General features: G+C 39.4%; 1 protein-coding gene across 6 annotated transcripts in view; it reads right to left on the bottom strand.

Moving 5' to 3' along the window:
* Window positions 1-21,067: 21,067 nt before the first annotated feature.
* Window positions 21,068-26,241, bottom strand: part of LOC125703194 (transient receptor potential cation channel subfamily V member 6-like) — a 36,989-nt gene continuing 31,815 nt past the window's right edge. For 5 of the 6 annotated variants that reach the window (XM_048967332.1, XM_048967331.1, XM_048967361.1 and 2 more), the window contains one exon: window positions 21,068-24,716. In XM_048967332.1, the coding sequence (XP_048823289.1) occupies window positions 24,446-24,716 (271 nt within the window). In that variant the 3' untranslated portion in view covers window positions 21,068-24,445. The remainder of the gene's footprint in view (window positions 24,717-26,241) is intronic. The other variant, XM_048967370.1, reaches the window with a different exon arrangement.

The following is a 26,241-nucleotide window of genomic DNA, read 5'->3' as shown; positions in this document are numbered from 1 at the left end:
TTCAAGGCCAGGTTGGAGGGGGCCCTGGGCAGCCTGGTCTAGTATTAAATGTGGAGGTTGGTGGCCCTGCATGTGGCAGGGGGGTTGGAGATTCATGATGCTTGAGGTCCCTTCCAACCCTGGCCATTCTGTGATTCTGTAATATTAGAAACAATATTTCTCACATCATTGTGACAGACCATCTTCATGGTGCTCTTGTAGCTCTCACTCAGCTTTTGTTATGCAAGTAAACCTGCTAAAGATGTCAGCTACAGAAAGTAAAACATGGAATTTTTTTTAACTGTTTAAATTGTTTAAACAAATTTGTCTCCAACACACACAATTTTTTTTCAATTAATTGTACTTACTACACATTTCTACTTGCCAGGTGCAATTAAATAATTAAAAAAGAAATTCAAACTGGATTTCAGATATGAAAATCCTTCGACTATTTGTGTAGCTTTGTGAGATAACATAGGTAGAAGGACTATTGGTCAAAAGGTCATACATTCTTGGACCCACTTGGACAGGCTAGCTGAGGTCAGTGGGGTTGGAGAGTGTCACTGACAGTAAGAATTAGCTCATAAAAATGCAATGGCTCTAGGCTGTTTGTGTTACATAATAAACTTTTAGATAAACCTTTTAGAAAAAGTCATTCTTTTATGGTAATGACTACGTTGCTAATACTCTGTTAGCAGGGCTGCATTCCTTGGCATGTTATCTATGTAATCATCTAAAAGAATGCCCAGACAGTTCTACATGAAATTCCAGTTCTTGCTAGGTAGTGGGGCACTTCTTAGACATCTGACTAAACAAAGATGATTTAACATGAAACCTGCGCACACCAACGATAGTTTTTGGCTTTACCTATGCCAGGAATGCATGTAGTGTCAAAAAATTCTATGCATATTCCAAAAATATATCTATAATTTAATGATTTATAATCATTTAAAATGCATAATCAAATGGTATGTACAGATTTTAAGAAATAGAAATCTTTGCAAGATCAACCCCTTCATATTTTTAATGTAACCAAGATGTTACTCTCAATGATATAGTCAAAATTTTTAATCAACGTTGACCTGCTTTAAAATGCGAATTAATCAGAGGAAGTTATTCATGGCGATGAGCCGCAATTAAAATTCAAGATTAAGTTGCACTTGTGCAACACAAATTTGCTTTCAGATAAGAAATATTGTGAAACTAAGGTAATAGTCTAGTCCTCACTATCATCTTGACTACTAAGAAAATATAGTCTTCACCATACTGTGACACTGTTGCAGCTCACTAATCCAGTGTTCTGTTAGAGAATGTGGCCAATGTCATATATGATGGAGAAAGATGCCAGAGGTTTTTTAGAGGCCAATACCTGGATCAGATCCACTCATTAAATATATGAGGCAGTTCATGCTGTGGGATATGTAATGCAAACTAGCATAATAGCATTGAGGATGGGAGCACCTGCAGGACATTTAACCGTCTCTTTCCTGGTAAAGCTTCACCATTAAAAAGTCTCCTGGATCTCTGACTGTATTCTGGTAAACAACAGCTTTATGCCAGTAACTATGAATTTAATCTACCTTAAAAACAAGCAAACAAAACCCTCTATATTCTCTATGCTTTTGTGTGTGTGTGTGTGTGTGTGTGTGCTCCGCTTTTTACTTCCCTATATCCTGTTCCAGAAGTTGATTACATTTTCTCTAAAAACAATTTTTGCAGTTAACAGCATGTCATATTTCTTCCCTATAAGAAGGATAGGGCCATCTTTCTTTACTCCATTGATTATCTTAGAGCATCTTCCCTCTGTGTACATGGACTCCCACTTACTCATCTACTCTCTAAACCAAACAATTTCAGCTCCTTCTTACATCATAGTTTCTTCATGCTTTCAATAAGCTTTTGTGCACATTCACACATTACCGTCTCTCTCTCTTCTTTTTTTTTTTCTTTCAGATAGGATGATAAGGTATCCTGAACACATGATTACAGCAGAAAATTTTCTCACTCATTTACAGAAGCAAATTTTTGGAGAGATGGTGACTATGACTGTTCTCTCATTCAGCTTATAGTTGCCTATAGCCCTAAGCATTAGCATTTTCTCATTCTCTACCTACCCATTCTCTACCTAGTCTAAAATTTAAAAAGTAAACCAGTAAGAAATTAAATATTTTAATGCCTAACACTTTTCCCACTTACAAATATATTCCACTAATTTCATTATTTGCTTTAAACAGTTGGTTAAATCAGTGGTGGTGAACATTGTTAAGTAATGGAGTAGGAGGGCTTAGAAGAGAGGTTTACAGTTACTTCTAGTTACTATATAATTACTGGCCCTCTGTACTTCAGTTCTCAGGTCAAGTTTTATTGCCATCATGTTCAGAATTTCCTTAGGTGCAAGTCATCATGGTTGAGACAAACAGAATTAAATGCATGCACCCTAAGACTTAATAGCATAAACAACCAATCAAGCCAGTCCTATGAGTCACCTATTTGGCCACCCAGAGGAAATTATCATCTGCAGCACAACACTCAATTTTCTCCAAATACCTCACAGGAAAAGAGTCTACAGCAGCTACTATGCTTACATTGTGAAAGAATTCCTATAATAACAAAAGGGTTTTATTTCCCTCACTGCATTCAACCTGGTAGAGCAGCCGGTCACCCAGAGCATGCTCCCCCTCTCCTAAATATCATTTAAGTAACACTGATGCTTTGTCTCCTTAAAATTTATAACAATGATGGTTTTATAGCTCCCTGCAAGGAAGAATGAGGTACTTCTCAGCTAAAACTCAAAAATCCTACTCATTCAGCAAGCACACCAAGGGCTGAAGGGGTAGTTTTTGCAGCCTAGTTTCAGACAGTTGGCTATCCCCCACTACAATTCACAACACCATCACAGGAGGAGAATATTAAGCAAGTTGTGTTTAAGGTTGCTGCTGCACAGCCATTTTGAGTGTGGGGGGTAGAGGGGGGGAACAAAGAAAACAGTCTTATCATTTTCTCTGCTTCTGCCTTCTTTTGCATGTGTCAGTGATAGCTCAGTTCCCAGCAAACACTAAAAGAATTGAAACAGCTAAAAACCAACCCTCTCCACAGATTTGTAGTCTGCAGCAATTGCATTTCTCTGCTGCAAGTTGGAGCACAGATACATTATCATCAGTGTTTTCACAAGTAAGAAAAGAGGGAGAGGGATCTTCTCTTTTCAGTGGCAGCCAAAGCACAAGATGTCAGATACTGTGGCCACATAAATTCAGCCTAACTGAATGGGCACTTTCTAATTGGCTGATTTTCTTCCCCTAGGACTTTGTACGTAGATGGTAGAAGATATCTGTGAGTCTCTGTTACATTCTTATCCACAGTCAGGAGAAAGTACAAATGCTTTAAAAATGTGTCTCTCTCCACAAATATTTCAGCAGAAAGGAGACATAACAGAGAAGATAACAGAGGATGGGTGTGACACATCAGATTTCTGGTTGCAATTGGGCTAAAGGTTGGAGTATGTCCCTTTCAAGACCACAGATGACTAAAGATGGCGAAAGATTACTAAGGTCTCTGTTACTCTTTCCCTAAAAATTTGGACCTACTGAAGTCAAATCATCTATATATTTTTGTTGCAGTGCCCTTCAGTTACTCCTTAGGAGATTTGCCCTTCTGAAATGCCCATTTTACCAACCAGTGATATATGAAAAGAACTATTTCCAAGCTGCCTGAAATGTCTTGCAATAATTTTTTGCCTATGGCAGAAAACAAATACAAGGTGGGAACAGCAGACAAGACAAAGATCTGAAGTAAAAAGCAGTGAGGAATGGGAGCTCTTAGCCATAGCTTTTTTGCTGCAATAGGTTGATTTCATTCAGGAACCTGGCCTGAACTCTTTCACCCTACGAACTGTGGCAAGAGCCAGTGGAGCAACCCATGATTCTCAGACAGGGCCATCTCCATGGTTCTGTGCTCTTTCTCCCCATCTGAACTCAAACTGTTACCTTCATCTTTTTCTAATGTAATGGTCACCTACATGTCTTTCTCCCTCTAACGTATGCCTGTAAACAGCATTTTCTCTCCCTATTTCACCTGAAATAAACAACCTAAGAGGGAAGCAGGTGCTTCTATGGAAAAGGTCAAGACAGAAGATCAACAAATCTTGCAACATTTGTCTGAAGGTAACTTTCAGAGAAAGCCTGCTGGAGAGTTGTTTAGTGAAAGGTAGCACACACTTTTCTACCATACCACTTTCTATGAGAAGGCTCTGTTCTCTCTAAAAAAGCACAATTTTTTTTGGTAAAAGCTATGTGAAATCTTTGTATTCTGATTATGTCCCACACAGAGCTTCCAGAACAGATTTCCAAGTACAGATTTTAAGAGAAACAGCAGCGAATACCAAAGGTTGTCACCAGCTGCATTTCCTTCCTTTTCACTTTCTTTCTTTTTCTGTCACATTTTGCCCCTCGTTTCAGAAGAAAGCCGAAGATCTGCTTGAAGATCTCTTGCATTATGTTTGAGGAAAACTTCTCATGTCTCCATCCATGATGAGCAAGTCCTGATGCATTTGCTTACAGCCCAGTCTTTGGGGAACAACTATGTATGCCTTTCACCTGCACTAAGCCATTTTTCCTCCCTTCTGGGAGTCATTAAACCAAAAACATATCAGCAAAGGGTCTGCAAAGACTCATCTCCATAAGTTCCCTTTCATGTAGACACCTGTTGCACCTATAAAAGTATCTCTGCAGTTATTTTTTTTCTCTTACATTATTTAATCAAAGAAGTATGAAAATTGAAGTGCGAGGGTGAGATATGTAACAGGTTTCTTGCTAAATGAATTAGGTAATTGATCTCTTGTTAAATAGACATAATTATCACAGAATGGCTTGGGTTGGGAGGGACCTCAAAGATCATCTAGTTCCAACTCCACTGCTATGGGCAGGGTTGCTATTCCCTAGATCAAGTTGCACATGGCCACATCCAACCTGGCCTTGAAAACCTTCAGGAATGGGGCATCCGCAGCTTCTCTGGGCAGCCTGTTCCAGTGCCACACCACTCAAGTAAAAAAATTCCTTCTAATATCTAGCCTGTCTTATTTAGTGTAAAACCATTTCTCTCTTTTCCTATCACTACAAGAACATGTAAAATTCTCTCTCCATCTTTTTTTTTTTTTTTTTAATGCCCCTTTAATTACTGAACGGTTGTCATGAGACCTCTGAGCCTTCTTTTCTCCAGATCAAACAAGCCCAATTCCCTCACCCTTTCTTCATAGGAGAGGTTCTCCAGCCCTCTGATCATGGACCTCCTCTGGACTTAGATGTATTATTCCAGGTGGGTCCTCACAAGGACAGAGAGCCAAGGAGTCACTTCCCTAACCATGCTGGCCCCTCTATGGTGCAGGCCAGGATACAGATGGTTTTCCGAGATGCTGGCTTATGTTCATCCACCAGAACCTCCCAGTCCTCCTCTGCAGGGCTGCTCTCAATATCCATACTCATGCCTGTGAGTGCCCTGATCTTCAATCTCATTAGGTCCACATGGGTCCACTTCTCAAACTTGTCCAGGTCCCTTTGGATGGCATTTTCCAGTCACTGTGGATTTCTCCTGACAACCATAACTTTTAAAATATGATGGAGAGTGACTTGGAAACTACATCAGCCAGTTCCTTGAGGACCCTGGGATTCATGTTGTCCAGCCCCATAGACATGTACATGTTCAACCGCAGTTTCATCAAGCATTCTCAGACTTGCACTTGGCTTACTGCACGAGGGATTTTTCTCTGCCTAGAGGTTCAGGGACTTGAGGGAAGTGGGAAGCCTGACTGTCAATGAAGACTGAGACAAAGAAATTGTTGAGTACCTCAGCCTTCTCCATGTCTGTTTTAGCCTGCTCTCCATTCTCATTTATCAGAGTGGATACACTCTCCTCAGCCCTTTCCGATCATATTGGATGCCCTAGTGTTCACAGTACATAAAGCAAAGGGAAATTCCTACAGACCATGATGATACTGAAACAAGTTTTCTCCAGATAGAAAGACTGTATAGCAAATGTTTAGGAAACTACTTGATTGACTGATTTTCCTAAAGTTGATGAGCAAAATATATGGAATATTAAAACATTTTTAGTGTTAAAATAGATTCAGTGTTCTCAAAAAACCATTACAACCATTTGAGTTCAGGATGTCTTTTGTTATTAACATTTTTAATTAATCTTCTTTTTCCCTCAGATTTTAGAGCATCTTGATACACTTGAAAACTTACTTTTATTTCTGGCAGCTATATCTCATCCTACAAAATTCAGCTTTGCAGCAGCCTAATACATTGATCTAACTGGGTGAGGAGGCATTCTTTTCAATGACAATTTCTAAGTTTGGAATGAAGTCTTAATGGAAATAAAATCAAGCTGCAGAATACTAGTGAAATAAGATGACATATCTCTGTAGAATACTATTGCTGGACATCTAAAATATGTTTTCCCTCACACCTATGCATCTCAGAAGTATTAGATAGTTGAGATAGACTTCTGATTCATAACAGAGGTTGAATTTAAGTGCTCAAATTTTTATTGTGTCTTTAACACAATACATACTGTGTATATAGGGAAAGAGGCATTGAAGGAAAGATGTTTCTTTTACTCAATACCCACAGCGCTATATTTGGTGTAAAATTTCAGATGTTTTAATGAAGAGTTTAACATTAGTATTACAGAATCATAGAATGGCTTGGGTTGGAAAAGACCTCAAAGGTCACCTAGTTACAACCCCCTGCTGTGGGCAGGGTTGCCAACCAATAAATTAGGCATTGGAACAGGTTACCCAGGGCCCCATCCAACCTGGCTTTGAATACCTCCAGGGATGTGGCATCCACAGCCTTCCTGGGCAGCCTGTGCCAGTGCTCCACCACCCCCACCTCTCATTGAAAAATTTTTCCTATCTAACGTAAATCTCCTATCTCTTCATTTAAAATCATTCCCCATTGTCCTGTGACTATATACCCATGCAAAAAGTTGATTTCCATCCTGCTTAGAAGCTCCCTTGAAGTACTGGAAAGCTGCAATGAGGTCTCTCCTGACCCTTCTCTTCTCCAGGGTAAACAACTCCTTCAACCTGCCATTGTAGGAGAGGTGCTCCAGCCCTCTGATCATCTTCATGGCCCTCCTATGGACTCATTCAAAAAACTCCTCATCCTTCCTGTACTGGGGCCCCAGGCCTGGGTGCGGTACTCCAGATGAGGCCTCACAAGAACAGAATAGAGATGGACAATCACCTCCCTTTCCCTGCTGGCTACTTACTTACTTACTCCTCTTTAGATGCATCCCAGCATACTGTTGGCCTTCCAGGCTACAGGCACATGCTGCTGGCTTGTTAAGTTTTTCATTTAGCAGGAACCCTCAGTCCTTCTTAGCAGGGCTGCTCGCAAGGAGTTCTTCTTCCAGACTGTACTCCTATCTGGGATTTCCCTGACACGCCTTGCACTTGGCCTTGTTGAGCCTCATTAAGTTCACATGCGTTAATTTCTCAAGCCTGTCCAGGTTCGTCTGGATGGCATCCCTTCTGTCTGTCATAACAACTGCAGCACTCAGCTTTGTATTGTCCACAGACTTACTGTGGGTGTCTACATCCTGTGATCTACGTCACTGAAAAAGATGTTAAAATGTGCTGATCCCAAAATGGACTCCTGGCAGACACCACTCATCACCGGTTTCCACCTGGACATAGATCCGTTGACTACAACCATCTGGCTATGACCAATTCTTTATTCACTGATTATTCCGCCCTTCAAATCCATATCTCTCCAAGTTAGAGATAAAGATGTCATGCAGGACAATGTAAAAGGCCGTGCACAAGTCCAAGTAGGCAACATCAGTTCTGTTGTCCGCCAGAGCTGTCACTCCATCATAGAAGGCCACCAGACTGGTCAGGCATAATCTGCCCATGGTGAATCCATGCTATCTGTCTCATATCACCTCCTCATCCCTCACATGTCTTAACATATCTTTCGGAAGTATCTGTTCCATGATTTTTCCAGGCACAGACATGAGGCTTGTCAGCATGTAATTCTCCAGGTCTTCCTTTCTCCTTTCTTGAAAATGGGAGTGATGTTTCCCTTTTCCAGTCACTGGGGACTTCACCTGATAGCCACAATAATTCAAATATGTTGGAGAGTGGCTTGACAACCACATCAGCCAACTCCTTCACGACTCTGGGATGCATGCCATTGGGCCCAGTGGACTTATATACATTCATTGTCATGAGGTGGTTTTGAACTTGCTCTTGTCTTACTGTTGGGAGAGATTTTCTTCCCCAGTCCCCACCCAGAGGTTCAGGTGTGTGAGGTTCTGGGATGTGAGAGAGTGAGAAGCCTGGCTGCCAGTGAAGACTAAGACAAAGAACCACTGAGTACTTCAGCCTTCTCCACGACTCTTGAAACTGTTTTCCCCTTCTAACCCATGAGAAGGAGTACCCTTGCAATCTTTATCTCTTTAATGAGCTCCACTGTGTTGGTGAACATCAGGTCCAGAAACACTTCTCTGGTCAGTTTATCTAATATCTAGACCATGAAATTATCTTCAACACACTCCAGGAGTCTCCTGGATTGCTTCCAGTCTGTCATGTTACCTTCTCAGGAGACATCCAGGTGACTGAAAACACCCTGTGATCATGACACTTCTTGTAAGATGAAGAAAAAAGGCCTCAACCACTGGCTTCCCTCAGTCAAGCAGCTTGTAATATACTCTGTCAACTAGATGCCCTTTGTTGGTCCAGTCCCTGATTTCCACCCACAAACTTTCAGCCTGACCATAGCTGTTTCTCAGAGACAGCTCTTTGCACTCTATCCAAGTCTTAATGTAAAGGGCAACTTCCCCTCCCCCTTCCCTGCCCGTCTCTTCTGAAAAGCTTGTGGCCCTCATTCATCATGCTTCAGCCATGTGAACCGCCTCACCATGTCTCTGTGATCACAATTTGGTCCCAGTTTTCTAATTGCGCTATGGCTTCCAACTCTTCCTGCTTATTTCCCAGGCTGTGTGCAGTGGTGTAAAGAAATACATAATATAAAAACTATTGTGCTACCAAATGTGTCTATTCCCTTGGACACTTGAACTCTCCATCATGGTTTCATGATATGTAAAATAGGAACATAATACCAAATGTAATTCATCTTAGTATAAACAGCTAGCTCCCAATTTTCACTGATAATTTCCCATACCACTGTGGTAAGTAGCTTTTAAGTTCCTAACATCTGTAATTTCTTTGATACTAGGAAAGACTAAGAATTGTTGTGTAATGCACAGAAAGATTGTAAATGATTACATACTGAATTTGCTGTTCTGGTAGTGTTTTGCCAGTGAAAAGACGTCAGCACAAAGGTCAAGTTAAAGGAATGCATTTATCTTTACTTAAGTTTAAAGCAGTGAGAAAATAAGTGAAGCTGCAAGAATAATACAGAACAAGGCAATGCATCTACATGAAGATAGTGATAGCGATTAAAAGATATATCACAAATTGCCTTAATACTTTATCATCATCCAGATCTGCAGACACTGGGGAGCCCTGGTAGCAGTGAGGATGTGAAGAACCTTTCCCAGCAATTGGGAAGTCCTAATGCAGTGCATCCACTTGTAGGTGAGGCCTCCAAATTTGCTGCAAGAGGATCCATATGTTGTTGAATAAACACATTTACATGAGAATTATGGTTTCATTCTCCCTTTGGATTCCACCTCAAGCCTGGAGAGGTCTCAAGGAGGAGCCAAGGAAGTTTGTGTACTAGTAGGCCTTGATGCTATGCTTCCAAGCAAGAAGAGGTTAAAACATTCTCATAACACTTTCTCTAAGCTACATCTCTTGATAATGAGATGTTTTGTCCAAGATACGTATTTTGCTAATGATCGTATGATCATTACAGATGCTGATTACATATTTTGCTGATGATTGGATACTGATGATATATAGCTTCTGATTCAGTCACTTTGAAATGTAACTCATCTTTGAGAAACTAACCTTAAAGATGGAGCCAACCCATAAATGCTTATCATCTCCTCTTTGGTATTACACTCTTAGATTCATTTTTCTTCTTTGAAAATTAAACATGTCTGACTCTACATAAACCATAAATTTTACAAGTTTAGACTAGATACTAAGAGGCAAGCAGTATTTTTTATTGTTTTCCAATTTTAATCATCCTACAAAACCAAAAGTTGCAGAGCATGGTAGGTTTTAAAGAAGTAATGTCATACAGCAGTACATGATGACAACTCTGACAACTCTGACATGTTAATACAATAATTTTGTCTGGAAGAAAATAAATAAATTCAGTCATGGAGGGTTTCAAAATTGTAGTAATGGCTCTGCTTCCTCATTAGGTTCCTGAAATTTTTTATTTATTGCCAAAGCATGGCAATAATACAAGCTTCAAAATAGAAGAGCCTTTGCATTTTTTTTGTATCCTAGCATACATATCCTAATAAACACTTATGAATATAAAAAACATTTTAATTAAAAAAGCAAACAAAACAAAAAAGGAGTCCAGGAATAGTAATTAAGTGAGAGATATGATGTTCACAAGTCCTTCTCTGCAGAATTCAGATATTTCCAGGTATGTTATTCAACAGTTTGAATAGTATCACTAAGTTATATATTACCAGGCTCTCAAGAAGTAAAGTATAAGCCATATTGGTAAGTGCAATTACCTCTTCAAGTCTTGCTATTCCCTGAAGGGGAGGATGCAGAAAATAAGTTAAAGTAATGCTTCATAGTGAGTTGAGGATAAAGACTGAGCTGCTATATGCACATTTCTAGTACGACTTCTCAGCTGGTTAAAAATCCCTACTGTTAATTTGATTTAAAAATGGCACTAATCTCAATATTTTGAAGCAGTTTGCTCTTAATATAAATGAAGCTACGTAAATAAAAGCAGAAAGCAGATCTCCAAAGATGGTGAGACAAGACACAGAATTGAGTTTCTTTTGTTCTCTACAGTTACAAATTTTGTGAAGTGTAAGCATGAAATAAATGGCAACTTTCAGTACAATTCCAAAAAGAAACAAAGCGATACATGCTGAGTTGCATTTTCAGTTAGAAAGGAGAAATGCTAGCAACATCTCTGCAGGGAAACTGTGAAAGGAAAAACATGAAAGTCAAAAATTTATCCAGTCTCTCAGTACTGTTGTATTTCTGGTTCAAATGCAGCTGTATATTATCTAAATATAGAGAAGACTTGTAGAAAACATAAATAATCATTAAGCTGCCAAAAACAAGGTTACATACACATGCACTTTGATGACATTACAGCTGCTGAAGGAGTATCTTCCAGATCTTCTGTGTCACTTGAATTTTTAATGGTATCCCCAACGTCACGAATCCCATCTTGATTTCATTGAAAGGGAAAAGAAGGAAAGAAAGGTGAATAATGAATTGTGGGTGGGGTTTTTTTTTTGCTTTGCTTTTGGTGCTGTTGCTGTGATTTTTACTGGAAGGGGGGAAGATTAACGGGAAATTAAAAAGAAAACTGAGCAACAATGATTGATTCATTCAAAGTTCAAGGAGAGCTATTTGACCTGCTTCAGAAGCAACTTTGCAGATGTTTTGTGTCACCACAACATTATGGAGAAAGAACAGATTGAAAGTCTGGAGAAGAAATGTACATCATCTTCTAGTTAACTCATACAACAACACTTAATAGGAAATGCAGCAACCAATTTTTGATGTAGAAGTGCAAATTACATTTCCTCCTAACATCTAAACTTTCCATCTTTCACTTTAAAACCATTGCCATTGTACTATTACTGTGAGACAGTTTAAAAAGTCAGTAAGCTCCTTTTAAGTACTTGCATACATATCTAGGATCTCCGCAACCTAAGTGCAGCATCTTGTTGGGTCTCATTAGATTCTCATAGGCCCTCTTTCCAAGCCTGTTTGGATTCCTCTGGATGTCATTCCTTCCTTTTACTTTATACAGTATCACCTGCAATACTCAGCTCAATGTCATCAGCAAACTTGCTTATATTAAGGAAGGAGACACACTTTCTATATGACCTGATAGCGATAGGATAAGAGTGAGTGGTTTAAAACTAAAAGAGGATAGATTTAGATTAGATATCAGAGGAAAATTTTTCACCGAGAGAGTGGTGAGGTGCTGGAACAGGCTGCCCTGAGAAGCTGTGGATGCCACATCCCTGTATGTTCATAGCCACATCAGACAGGGCTGGGCAACCTGATCTAGTGTCTGATTTAGTGGTTGGCAGCCCTGCCTGGGATAGGAGAATCAGAACTAGATGATGTTTGAGATCCTTGCCAATCCATATTCTCTTAACACTGGTTATTGCTGGATGTCTTTGGCACTAAAGTAATTCCAACTAAATTTACAATGTCAGTACCAAAGTTAATCAAGAATGAAGTTTGTCTTTGCAGTGTAATGAATCCAGATAATTCTTTCACGAGCAGAAAATATGAGAACAGATAATAATTCTGTGACAACTTATTCTGGCACAGAAAAAAAGTCACTGTACTCCATGGATAACCTGTTTATGTCATTCAATTAAGCTTCTAACCTTTATTATCATCTGCATTTTACTCCAGCCCTGTTTATGTGGCTTTTCACCTGGATCCACAACATATTCACAACAGATTCAGGAGGTAATGGCTTTAAGTTGTGCCCGGGGGGATTCAGGTTGGATGTTAGGAAAAATTTCTTCTCAGAAAGAGTAGTGAGGTACTGGAACAGGCAGCCAGGGAGGCGGTGGAGTCATCATCCCTGGAGGTGTTCAGTAAAAAGATAGATGTCACACTGAGTGACATGGGTTAGTGGGCATAGTGGTGATGGGTTGACAGTTGGACTACATGATCTTAGTGGTCTCTTCCAATCTTAACAATTCAATGGTGATTCCCTATCCAGATTTTGTGACTCTCCATTCCTGGAGGTGTTTAAGATGTGTGGGCATGGTACCAAGGGATGTGATTTAGTGACAGGACATGGTAGATCAGGTTGATGGTTGGACTCTGTGATCCCGAAGGTCTTTTCCAACCTAAACAATTCTATGATTCTAAAAGTTTCTTTCACTTTTTACTTTTGATTTCATACAAATCAAGAGATTTATTTGTGTCTTTTATTGGCACCAAAGAAGCCATTTCTTCAGAGACATTATATTCAGTATCAATACCTCTAATGAAAATGGCATATTGAGCCATATCAGTAGCATCAGTACTTTCATCTATCACCAGGGCATTACATTTGAAATTAGCAGTTTTACTCTCCAAATTTCTTTTGAAAGATTTCCTATGTCTTCATTTTGTCTGGATACGGTCTGGTAAGTTGAACTGATTTAAAAAAAAATCCATTTTTTTATCAGGACAAGTTATATCAGCCATGCTTTTCCATACATTGCTTAATAAATTCATCATCAGAAAAATGGTTTTGATTTTTTTTGCAATTAGATTTGCTCCAACATAGCTAGCTTTTATAGCAGAGTCTGTTTGATTTTGGACTTTTTAAAAAAGATTTTATTGGGATGAAAGACTGTTTTTTCAGTTTTGCTATTTTGTATTTATGAAGCATTCCTTGATATTCATTGAATTTGGCATCATGTTTCTTCACATAATGTATTTTCAAATTGTAATCTTTGAAAACTGACACAATTTCCTTACAAATTAAGCACAGTATCATATTATTTGTCTTGAAAAGAAAACACTCACCTGTCCATTTTTCTTTGAACACCCTTCATTCACAATTATTCTTTTCTGGGGCTCTGTTTTCTTTTGAGATGGCATTAGGTAGGTTGAAGGATTAGTATCAGCAATCACTGCATTTTACTCAGCCAGCAGCACAAGGCACGTGTAATACACACAAGTTTCAGTGCAACCAAGTGTGTGCAAGAGGTGTGAGAGGAAGTCAGCACTGCAGCACAGCCTCCATTTGCCTTGGTTTCAGCCCAGACAGTTCCAATTGCACACCAACATTTGGTTGTTGCTGAGCAATTGGTCTTTGCCTGGGGCTGTGCCAGGCCACTCAGTGGGGAAGAGACACTGCCATGATGATATGGGTCAGGACGGGTTGTGCTGTGCCACATGTGGCCTGTGGGTAGGGCATTTCTGGGTTAATGATTTTAAGCCAGAGGAGAACAGGTTTACACAAGACATAAGGAAGAAATTCTTTACTAAGACAATGGTTGGGTACTGGAACAGGTTGCCCAGAGAAGTTGTTTATGTCCCATCACTGGAAGTGTCCAAGGTCATGTCTGATATGACTCTGACCAGCCTGATTTAGTGCAACTTGTCCTTGCCCGAAGCATGGAGTTTGGATGAGAAGGTTTTTAAATGTCCCTTCCAACCCAAATGATCATGTGATTGTATGAATTAGGAAAGGTTAAATTGCACAGTGCCTCTTATGCTCAGTTGAGTTCAAGAATAAACTGCAGTTCCTGAGAAAAAAAAATGCATTGATTCAACAGATCTTAGGTACAGATGCTTTGCGAAAGTGATAGTATGTACAGATAGACATTTTATGGATTTCAGTAATCAGGATTATTTAGGGATGATCACGAATAACTGTTCTGTAAATGGTTAAGTAATCTCATTTTTCACCTTCAGCCATTTCACTCCGAATGGCAATTGCATGATGAGATCAGAAGGGATGGGGTTTCTTTTTTCCCTATTGCTGTGGAAAATAATAAATTGTGCCTTCTCATGCATCTAGTCTTTTTAGAATTATTATGCACACTCAACACTATAAAAGGTGCAGTTTTGCTTCTCTTTTTTCAGTTTTATTAATTATATTCCCTTGTTTTTATCATGAGCCCATATGAATATACTAGTATGTACATTATTTTTGTAGGGATCAGTGCGTAAGTGAAGATGGACAACAAACAAATGCAATTCTAGGCTGACTAGAAGGGTATCTGGTCAAGGCCCTTTTCCAAGGCAACAAGAGATATTAATTAAGGGGGGTAGTGACGGGAATCAAGTCTCATCATTCTATGAGCAGGTGGAAAAGTAGAAATGCTTTTACCAGCAGGGTTACCTGATTGAGAACTTCTAAGGTGGAAGATAATCACAAGAAACAAACCTCTTGGTCATACCAGTTGATTTGCTCACAAGCTACCGGTACCACTCTGAGGAAGGATTAACCTTGCAACCAGTAAGATTGTTCACAGACAGACCCTGGGCTGAGAGTGTTCTGGAAACTCTAGAGCTCTATACATCTATGGGGGAAGAGAGGTGAAGTGTGGGGAGAAAGAGAAGCAGGAGGAGAAGAGAGGGGATATAGGTAGAAAAGGGTATAAAAGGGAATAATTTCTGGCTATGATTTATCGCTTTAGTCAAAAATTATATATTCTCAGGAGAATACCTCTTCTAAAAATGGACATTACTGATGTTTTCCAAAGAACTAAATAAAGACCCAAGTGTTCCTTACTTGGAAAATGCCTTTACTTCTCACTATTCATATCCACCCATGTTTAAATAGGTCACCTGTGTTCTGTATTGTGAGGAGGTAGTTCGGACGCAAGGTCATTTGTTATGTACTGGTTTTTCTGTCAATAAAGAAGCACCATTGTGGCTACATTTGTGTTTTCCTCACATTCTCGTAGCACCCAATTCACTGACTACAGGTATTGCAAAGCCCTTGAAACACTCTTTAAAATACTCAGCAATCACATTCAGTTACATTTGCTACAAATCAAATATTCATAAAGAGAAAACACTGAAGAAAGCCATAAATGGCAACTCCTGCATGGAGTGGCAAAGAGTGGGAAAGGCAATTCTGATTGAATTGAATTCTAATTTGAAAAAAACATTTCAAAATGTCCCAACTTCATGCTTCACAGAGAAGGGGAGGAAAACATCTGTGCTTGTGAAAAGGTGGTGGCTAAAGATCTTAGCACATCCTAACAGCCTGGACTGACCACATGTTTTCTTTCAGTTTGGATTCTATCAGCGCATGAGTCTGGTGAAACTGTTTGGCTATAAATCCATCTGGGTTTGCCATATGCAAGCTAGTGAGCCACTGCTTCCAACAACCCCTCCCTAGTGAAATTAGTATTTGTTAAAGGTCACATGTTTTTGAATTGTGATCAACATCCAGATATGTGTGTGCAGCCTACCCACGGCCAGTGTTGTCTGTTAACATAATGCCATGAAAGTGACCTTTTGCACATTGACATTTATGATCCATTCCTAGTCATTTCATATGTGGAGTATTATGCAGTCTTGCCAATGGGAGTTGGTGAGGCACATCCCAAGTGTTGAGACATAAGAAAAACGAGCACACGAGTGCCCTCAAGAATTTCAGCTACATCCCTGCTGCACTGCATTAAAGCAAGAAAACCTAGTCTAGGGTACTTTTCCTAGGAGACGAATCAAGCTAACAGTACTATGACACAGCCTTAATAAGGAATTAACTCATATCTGAATCAATTAGGTTGTTTATTGTCACTTGTAAATAATAATGTTTGGAAGTAGCTTGCAGCATGCCCATCTATGGGCAGACGTTGTAACAACTGATTTCTGGAAAAAATATGAGCAGCTATGATCTCTTTTCGGTGTAAAAACAAAGACAGTATCTTAGTTCAAAGCTCTTCTGCTTGCATCTGCATCATTCCTACTCAAAATTATTCCTGCCATTCCATCTTCCGATTCAGTGGCAAGACAACAAATTATATCCCACTTAGTCTTTTCATCTTTGAAATGCTTTTTTGTCACTTTTAGTTCAAGCTACAGCATTTCCTATTGAAGTCATCACCATGTGCAGCTAAAACCTTATAGCAGAATTCTTCAGAAACCTAGGCAGAACACACCATTTATAAGCAGTTTAAAAATATGATCTATATTTCTCATTCATTTAGTGAAAAAAATTGCTTCAGGAATTGAACAGCTGTAATCCTTTTTTCCTTTTCAAAGCCTTTCTCTAATGAGAGAACAAAAACCCTTTAAGGAGTTGTGGAAATTTTTTTGTAGAAGAAAAACAGTCCCATGTGACCTGTACTCCTTTATCCCAACTCCTGACAATATGGTTAGCATAACCAATGATAAGGCAAACATCCATAATATGTAAGAGGGCTGTTCATGCATACCTCTTCTCCCTTCTCTCCAATACCTCTCTGGCCCAAGGATGTGGAGGCACTCAGAGATAAGGACATCAGCATTATCAAGACCGAAGTGGTGTGTTACCCAGAAGGTGTGGGGGACCCATTCACAAGGTGATTAAGACCATCAGCATTATCAATTCTCAGGTGCTGGGTTACCAGGATATGGGGAAACCTGTCCTGAAAGAGGGAGACACAGCAGCACAGTGAGCACTATCAATAAAATCAAGCAGTTACTTAGACCAGAACTGCTGCTGAATGGCAAAACATGTGATCCCCTGTTGAACAGAAACACCTCTGTTAAGTGAGGTAAAAAAGAGCAATAAGAGCTAATATGGTTGCCTTCTCCAGCCACTCTGACCCAACTTTGCTTCTGTACAGCCACTGGAGCCCAGCCCAGTGTCCAGGAAATCAGTGTGACAGCCCAGCCTGGGAGAAATGGCTGCTACAGCTACAGCCAGTAGCAAAGCAGAGCACATATCCTAGAGACACACAGTCAATGTCAGGTCACTGACACAGTTGGCCACAATGGCTGCCCCAGCCAAAGGCTGTCTTGAACAACACTTACACACAAGACTCATATAAAACATAGGCACAGATCACTGAGACCCTCTCATCCTCCCTGGCTGGCTAGAAGAGATAGAAGTTCACTACTGAAGGCAGACACTCAGCACCCTCTATGTTAGGAAGCATGCACGCATTTCCAGCTTCAAGTATCTGACACAGATATACTGTCCAACACCCTTGCCCAGATCCTGGGCCCTTTTAGCAGCTTCACAGGTCACCTACTCACTGGCTAGTCTAGCTTGAAGTTCACTGCAAACACATGTACTCATCCCTCATTCACAAGTCCCACTGGGAATAGCAGCAAGGCCCCATCACCTACATGTCACCTCAACACGACCCCAAAACCTCTCATTGCTCACTGCTCAAGCTGGTCCAGCTTAAACTTTGCTAGTGAATACACACATACAGCCCTCACTCACCAGATTGGGAAGATACAGAAACTCTCCCTATTGCTCCCCACAACAGCAGCCAGAACCATGCACATAAACTGTCACTGACACCTTGCTCCAGCCATCAGTGCAGACTATTGCACACACCTCATTCACATCCCCCCCCCCCGTAGCTGGTTTGGTAACACACATGCCATTCCCACACCAGTGACTGGGAGTAGAAGATCTGCACACACTCCAATAGCTGATGCTAGGACCATTTCAGTAGCTGGCACCATACCATGGGGGCCTGTATCCCCAGTCTAACTCCAGTAGCAGGCACTCAGTCCACTCACAACAATCCCCCCCAGTAACCAGTATTCTGTGCTCAGAATGCTATGGAGCTTCCTGAGCCCTAAAGAGGATCCTTAAACTATTAACATTAAGACCCCCATTTGCCCTTGTAGCTAGCACCTGTAGTTCACAGCCCAATACCCCACTCTGATTCCACTAGCTGTAAACAAGTTCATTCACACTTTTTCAGTGTAGCTGGCAGTATTTTGTCTCAGAGTACATGGGGCCCTTCCTAGGTCAAGAAATTACCTCCAGCTTCTCCTGAAGTAGACACTAAAGGCTGTTGGTACATAAACCCTCAGCTTAACTCCAGTAGCTGACACTAAATTCACTCACATTGCCTCTCAAAGTAGCTAGCACTCATCACTTCACCAGCCCTGTCATTCCAATTCCACCTTCTGGAAGCTGGTTTTGGAAGACACATTTCTCCCAGTGGCTGGGAGAAGGGATCCACTACAGCCCTCTTGCTACAGTAGCTTGCACTGAATCTCTCCTTCTAACTCGTTGCAGTAACTGACTCCACAGGCCAGGGGCAACTACCCCTCTGGTCTGATTCTAGTAGCTGGCATCCAGTTCATTCACACTGGTCCTCCCAGCAGCTGGTAGCCCAAGCTCAAATCTGCCCTTTCAGATCCAGGTTGCTGTGGACCCTCTAATTATTGACACTGGAGCTCCCACTCTACCCAGTAACAGACACTACAGTCCATGGGTGCATATAGCCTGACTAGTTGCTTGCACCTGTTGCATTCATAAACATGCACTTACCCCATCAGTGTCTGGTGCTGAGATCACCGCTCTCCCTCTACTGGGTAACACTACAGGCCAGGGTGACTGTTTTTCTACATGACTCCAGTAGCTGGATCTCTGACGGAGATCTCTGACTCTTCAACTCCTCCTTCTTCATCCAGCTGGGCTAGAATAGATGCACAGAATGATTTTGACCAAACAAACAAACAAACAAATAAAATCCCACATGTCATTCTCTCTTTATTTTACCAATTCTATAACTGATCAGGTTGTGTTGCAAATATTGTCCTCCTAGGAACTTGAATTAATATTGTACACTAAAATTCTTAGATCAACTTAGAACTTCTATGTGGGTTTTTATTTGTTTGTTTGTTTGTGTGTTTTAATCATTCATTCTAACCATAGGCTGGTTAAGCTTCTTTCTGAGATGCGCTAAAATTCTTTTTGTTGTAATTAATTAACTGATATGGTATTTTATTAATGACTAGGTATGTGTTCTATGAACAACTTTTTCATGTATGCATAGGGGTGATGCAAAGCAGAGATAAAGCAGAATTCACATGGCTTGCAATTGTCAATATATTATAAAACAATAGCAAAACCAGAGGCTTATATATGGTCTGTTTTAAAGACTCTTGATGATAGCATCACAGGTTTATTTTCTGAATTACATTGCAGACTTTCTCAAGGCAAACTCAAAGCTCTTGCAGAAGAGTTCTTTGTGCACAACTGAGAGTTTGATTTAAATGCCATCATTTTGGAAATTAAAATAACCAACTTCTTATTATCAGTAGTAAATGGCTATTATTATTATTATTATTATTATTATTATTATTATTATTATTAGCTACACCAATATGAACCAAGTATTTGTTGGATTACGGTACTCCCATTTGGAGAGCTTTCCAAAAATCAGGTTAGGGTGTACTTCTAATTTATTTACTTCTATACAAGACATAAGTAAGGATGGTTTTGTTGTTGTACTTACTATTGAAATCTATAACATAGAAGATATGACTGGGACTAAATTAGATACTGCAAACAAAAAAAATACAAAGCCTGATTTTAATCTATTAGCAATTTTACTCACGTTTAATAAAGAAGGAGGACCTTCTGTTTACAGCTGAGTTTCTCAAACTGTCTCTCAACATCAAATTTAGGGAGATATGTAAGCAAAACTGGGTTGTCTGCATCTTTTTTGGGGTTTTGTTTGTTTGTTGCATGTATACTACGGAGAAAACCCCCCATGTCTCCCCACGTGTTTTTTACTGCAAACAGCTATAGCAAGGACTCACAGCTGGAAGTGTGTCCTTCCAAAAATGTGAAGATCTAGCTTATTCTCCAAAGAGCTTCTACTGCCGTTTTCACTAACCACTCAATGAGTAAAAAGAAAAGGGGGAGGCAAGGGGATGTTGATAGTTCCTACTTTGCACTGAAAATCAGTATTTGGAACTCTATACAGATATTGTATAAATGAATTTCCAAAATGGATTGTTCTGGGAAAACGGATTTTATTCAAAAAATTTAACCAGAAAAAGTGACCCAAATATTTTGTCAGTTCATGTCCACGACCATTGCTAGAGAAACTAACACAAAAATTATCCCATTGTATTTATTTTAAACACAAAAAAGTAGACAAGACAGTCCACATATTTAAGATTTTTATTGTCAGCTAAATACTTCACATTTTACTACATGCAGCTGGATAAAAACATTTTTGCTTGATGCATTATCACAAACTCAGAAGTCACTTCAGTGTCTTAAAATATATTTTGAGATTGGCAGAGTCAAGGAAGGCAGGAATATTTGTTTTGAAATTGTTGCAATATTGTTAGAAGGGAGAGGAAAGATCGCAACAGTAAGAAGGAGCAATACTAATTTATAATTTTAGGATTTATCTACATCATGAAATACAAAACACTGGAGCAAATCGTGGAGCAATATATTTATGCAGAATATTACAGCAAAAGTGCTTTACCTTTTGTGCTATTGCAAATATTGCTGTTTCCCAGCCTGAGTCAGATTTCATTAAGCCAGATGAAATGTTTCTCAGGTTTGTCAACCTTAACCTTGTCCTGAGGTTCACATGGGCACGGCAAATGTGCCCATTTTAAATTAAATTCACTTTAATTTACAAGACAAATTTAATATATTTCTCTTTTGCTGGACCTGTTATTTCTGCTCACCTTTATCACCTGAATTTTTTTCTGTAACAGCTGATTCTCCAGACAAAAACGAATGTTCAAAATGGGCTGCACAGCTCCACGTGAAAAAAAAAATACTAGGCAAAGTTTTCTGATTAATCGTTTGCTTACGGTAAAAGATTCTGCTGCCTTTTGTATTTTTTCCAATTTCTATTTATTTATTTATTTATTTAATATTCAAGTTACCTCAGAAAAGTGGAAGCCAAATTCCAATAGCTGTTATTCAGCTCTAGAGTAAGAAGACTTGGTCTACATTGATTTATAAAACATAATAAAAATCAGTACATTTTCTCTGCTTTTATTTACATTAGGCAACTTCAAGTACAGTAAATACATAATGCAGATTTTTTTTATGCGTGGGTGCTATGCAAACGTTCTGAAAGTCAACTCTTACAGAACACATTATTTAAAAAGACATTCCATTAACGTACCTTCTACTGACTTTCTCTTGGTTTATTTTTTTCTCTTTATAGAGGATGGATTCAGAAATCTGTAAAGGCTTATCACTGCTAGCTGAGTTCTTTCCTGCCTCCTGCGATGTCAGTATGTTGCTTTGAGTCATTAGGTCAAAATTTTCATTATTGTTTACAGTAATGTAGAAGAAAACAAACTCAATCTCAGAGACATGGCTTACACAGCTTACATCTCTAACAAGACTTTTTGATTTATTAATATTATTAAATAATTACAAAGTGAAGTTCTTGTGCAGAAATGGCCACAGTCAGTTCCATCTTAATTGAATTTCTACAGCTTTTCAAGTTAATGACAGCACTGCAGGGGTAGAAGGGAAGTCATCAGTTCTGCTTTTCCTGTTATTTTCTATTCAGTGTGAAAGAGAATGCATTTAAAATCATTGCAGAAACTCACATTTCTGGTTAATGTGCCATATTGTTCCCATCTCCTTCGACCACCAGTGCAAACCTTACATATTTAGGAAAGAGGTGACAATACTTAGAAGATCAAAACTTTCAATTCAGCCAAATGTGACAACTCAGAAGTATATGGTCAAATTACAGAGAGACATTCTTCTGTCAGTCTTCTATTGGAGCAAAGCTACACATCCAAGTAATAGAAGAAAGGCATTTAAATAAATACGTGTTGTTGCAAATACTGTGATGCTCATTACTGCAGCTGCAAGAGAAAACGTGGAAGACATTTGCAGTGATTCTTCAATGGTCAGAAAAGCACTGTATCCATCTTTTTCACTGTTTGCTTTACTTTTCACAAGATGGTTTGAGTCAATTCCTAGCACTCGATTATAATCCTTGGTTTCTTCAAAACAAAATTTCTGTCACTGGTCCTGCTGGAATGGAAATGTTGAGACCATGTGCTCGTTTTCACACACTTCTGCTACTGGAATGAAACTCCATGCTCTTAAAAAATACTAAAACCCCTGGAATGACAATCTATTTCTCTGGGTATTTCTCAGTTTATCTTAAAGTCACCCTAGGCAGATGACAAACTGACAGACTGAAACATGTTTGACTGGGTGATTTAGTCATGTTATGAGTTAGTAATGATAGTTTGGGACTTTCTGAGGGAGAGAGAGACACCACAGTTTCTGAACTGTCTTTTAAACAGTTCTTTTTTTTTTTTTTTTCCCCAGTATTTCCTCTCCATTTCATTCACCGCTACGTTGTACTGCTAACCTTGATGGTTCAGTAGTAAAACTAAGCACTACAGTTCAAAACCCTCCTCTTCCACAGAAAGCAAGAGACCAGCGTCAGCTCACTTGGGCGCTTAACAGGACAGGACAGGATGGGACAGGACAGGATAGGGTGGAGGAGGAAAGGAAAGAGGAGAAGAAGAGGAGAGGAAGAGTTCAGTTGGTAGACATCTTCAAAGATCATCTTATTATATCCTCTCATTAGGAAAAAAGTTCCCACTTCAGATCCTTCGGATCCTCCCAGGAATAGAAATCACTTCTTTTAAAAAGCAATACAGCTTAAAGTGCATTCATATGACAAAAATAAATAAATAAAATTAAAAACAAACAAACAAACAGAACAGCCCCGATAAAATAGAAATGTTGAAAATGCAGCTAAAAGAATTTTCCATTCTTCAGAGAACAATATACATCAGGCCTTGAACGCCAAGGTTAAAGGCCTTTAAATCAACAGTGTCAGTGACTACCTTCATTCCCGAGCATAGGTATAGGGTTTGGCTGGACTTAATATTTAGTTCTGTGTCAAATCATAAAATAGTACTTCAGCCAGCTGTATTTGCTATGAGAGCACAGGGATACTGTGAGAATGAAGGGAAAGATTTTGCAAGAGCTGCTCCAGAAGTAATGCCTCCTATTTTATTGTGTTGTCTCGCTATGTCAGAGGCAGATGGGGGTGGTATGGCAGAAAAGGTTGAACCTTCCTACCAACAACCCATTACGTTTTGTTGCTGTGTGATAGGGGGTAGCAGAGGGGCAGTCTAACTAAGTGGTGTCTGACACAGAAGTGCATATGAAGCAAAGATGTAGAAATGAATTCCTCTGCGCAGAAACAATTGCACTGATATTCATCAAATTCATCAATGTTTGTTGAATAATTATGGAAACCAAACAGTGGATGCAAGCACAGTGAGATGACGAAGCATGCATTTCATCGGTGGTGACAGTGACAGTCACCACCACTGGTGCAGATTTTTACGAGCAAGACATGCAGGCTCTTGTTCATCACTGGCAGAAATGCAAAGCTAATGGTGGTGGCTATTGTGAAAAACAGTGTTTTGTGGATGAGAATTTGCTCTATCAAATAATTTTATTATGGTCTTTGTATCTGTTATATTTTTCATGGAAATAAACAGGATGCATAATTTTTTAAATGACCTGCATATTTGTTACACTCTGGGAAAGGTCTTACTAACTGCCTCTTAGTAAATTGTTGAAATTCCAGTGCTGGCTTCTATTGCTCAGTTCTGTGGGCATTATAAACTACAGGCCTTAGCTCAACAAGCCAACTAACTTGGCACAAATATTAATGCAAAAGCAGGGACCCCTAAAAAGTAGGAGAGAAAGACTTAATCTATATATCATAACAAAGATACCAGGAACAATTTGCAATGCACTGGCAGAGCTCTGCAATGCTGTTGAATCTGTAGCATGCTGGAGTGTGTATGAACAGTTGGAGGAGACAACTACTGTGGCAAATGCAATCCATGCTGTGGAATGAATAAAGAAGGTTAGACATCATAGACTTCTTCCATGGCATGATTGATTTCTCCATGTAGTTGGTGGAAAGTATTGCGCCTCAGGATCTCCCAGCCACTCTGAGAATTAGTCCTAGATGTGCCTCGTGACAATGATGGAATGGACATGTCCTTCTTGTACAGGATGTTCGTATCAACATCCAGCTTTTCCAGACTTTTGTCACAGTTATCCCTATCATGACCCTTAAATGCTTCTGTGAATCGCATCATCTTGTGTTTGTTGGGATCAATTCTGTCTTCTATTCTGTGAGAGGATTTAAAAAAAAAAAACAAAAAAAAAACAACAAACTAAATGAAAGAGAATTTTGCTAGTTTAATCAACAAAATAAATGAATAGACCACTCCCAGATACATGCTTAAAGACTCAGTCATTCCAGAAACACCTATGCAGAAACAGGAAACTGATTAATAATTCTTTTGGTTTTCTTCCATCTCTAACATATGATCTCATAAAAGTAACCTCACCAACTCAGCAGCTAGCACAATCATCTCCTTTCTAGGTTTTCATTCCTGACACTGACTTCAGCCCATAGTTTTTCTCCCTGGCCATGATTTGCCTTTTCTGATTTGTCAGCTGTAAACGACTGACAATTCCACACCATTTAACTCCAGCTCCAGATCCTTTTTATATCCACATATACTCATCTATTTCCTTCCTTGCTGTCTCTCCTCCTTAAATACTCCATGGTTGCAAGTGTCAGGATGTGTCATTTATCTTTTGCTGAACTTTGATTTACCTTGTCCACTTTCATCAACCCTTCTCTGCTTCACTTAAGAAATGACTTTGGAAATATCGTCCCATACTATATATGACAAACATACATGTAATTTGAAAGAACTTCTCACATGCTCCCAAAGTAATGCCTCCCATTTGTTTCAATGGAAACAACAACAAAGAGCACAATGGCACTATTTGGTACAACAAATTCTAGCTATAAAACACTATTTTTCAAAATAGCCACCACTATTGGCAATTTTCACCAGTGATGAACAAAAGTCTGCACGCTGTGCTCATAAAAATCTACACCAGCAGAGATGACCCACTGTTTCACAGCGTCTACAATGGTGTAATTGCTGAAATGTGCCATCCATCATCTCACTGTGCTTACATCCACTGTTTAGTCTCAATAAGTGTTCAGCAAGTATCAGTGAATGTCAGTATGTGCAATTATTTCCACATGGAGGAATTCAATGGCACACCTCTGCTTCCTATGCACTTCCATGTCAGATGTCATTTTGCCAGACTGCCTCTCTGCCGTCTGTCACACAGCAACAAAATGTTAACAGAATGTTAGTGGGAACCAACATTTGCCTCTGACACTGCAAGAGAACATTAAAAAAAAAAGGGGGAGGCATTACTTTCGGAGCATCTCTCACAGTTCACATCAACACTGTTTTTCCTTTGTATCCAATGAAGAATTTCTGCTGGGATATTGCTTTTGCAAAGTTACATTTTACATGCTGGTCTGAAATCCTTGTTCCTTGATAACACTTTAGATCTGTTTGTTCTAACTGGTAAACATGAAAATCTGCAAGGCTCACTTCTCCCTAAAACCAAGCAGAGTCCTGTTTCATACAGACACCACTATCCCTTCTGGTTTTATCAGCAAAAAATAAAGCATTGAGAAAGAGCATATGCCCAAATATGGTTTATACTTTTCTCACACGGGTAGAAATGCCGATTAATTTTAGGAATACTTTGTTAACGAGACTACAGACAGTTTGTTATTTCAGGGGCTTAAAAGGAAATCTCAGACCCGAGACTTTGT

The sequence above is a fragment of the Lagopus muta genome, chromosome 1, assembly GCF_023343835.1.
Source record: "Lagopus muta isolate bLagMut1 chromosome 1, bLagMut1 primary, whole genome shotgun sequence".
NCBI lineage: Eukaryota > Metazoa > Chordata > Aves > Galliformes > Phasianidae > Lagopus > Lagopus muta.
The sequence above is the reverse complement of the archived record's forward strand: the minus strand, read 5'-3'. Positions and strand labels throughout refer to the sequence as shown.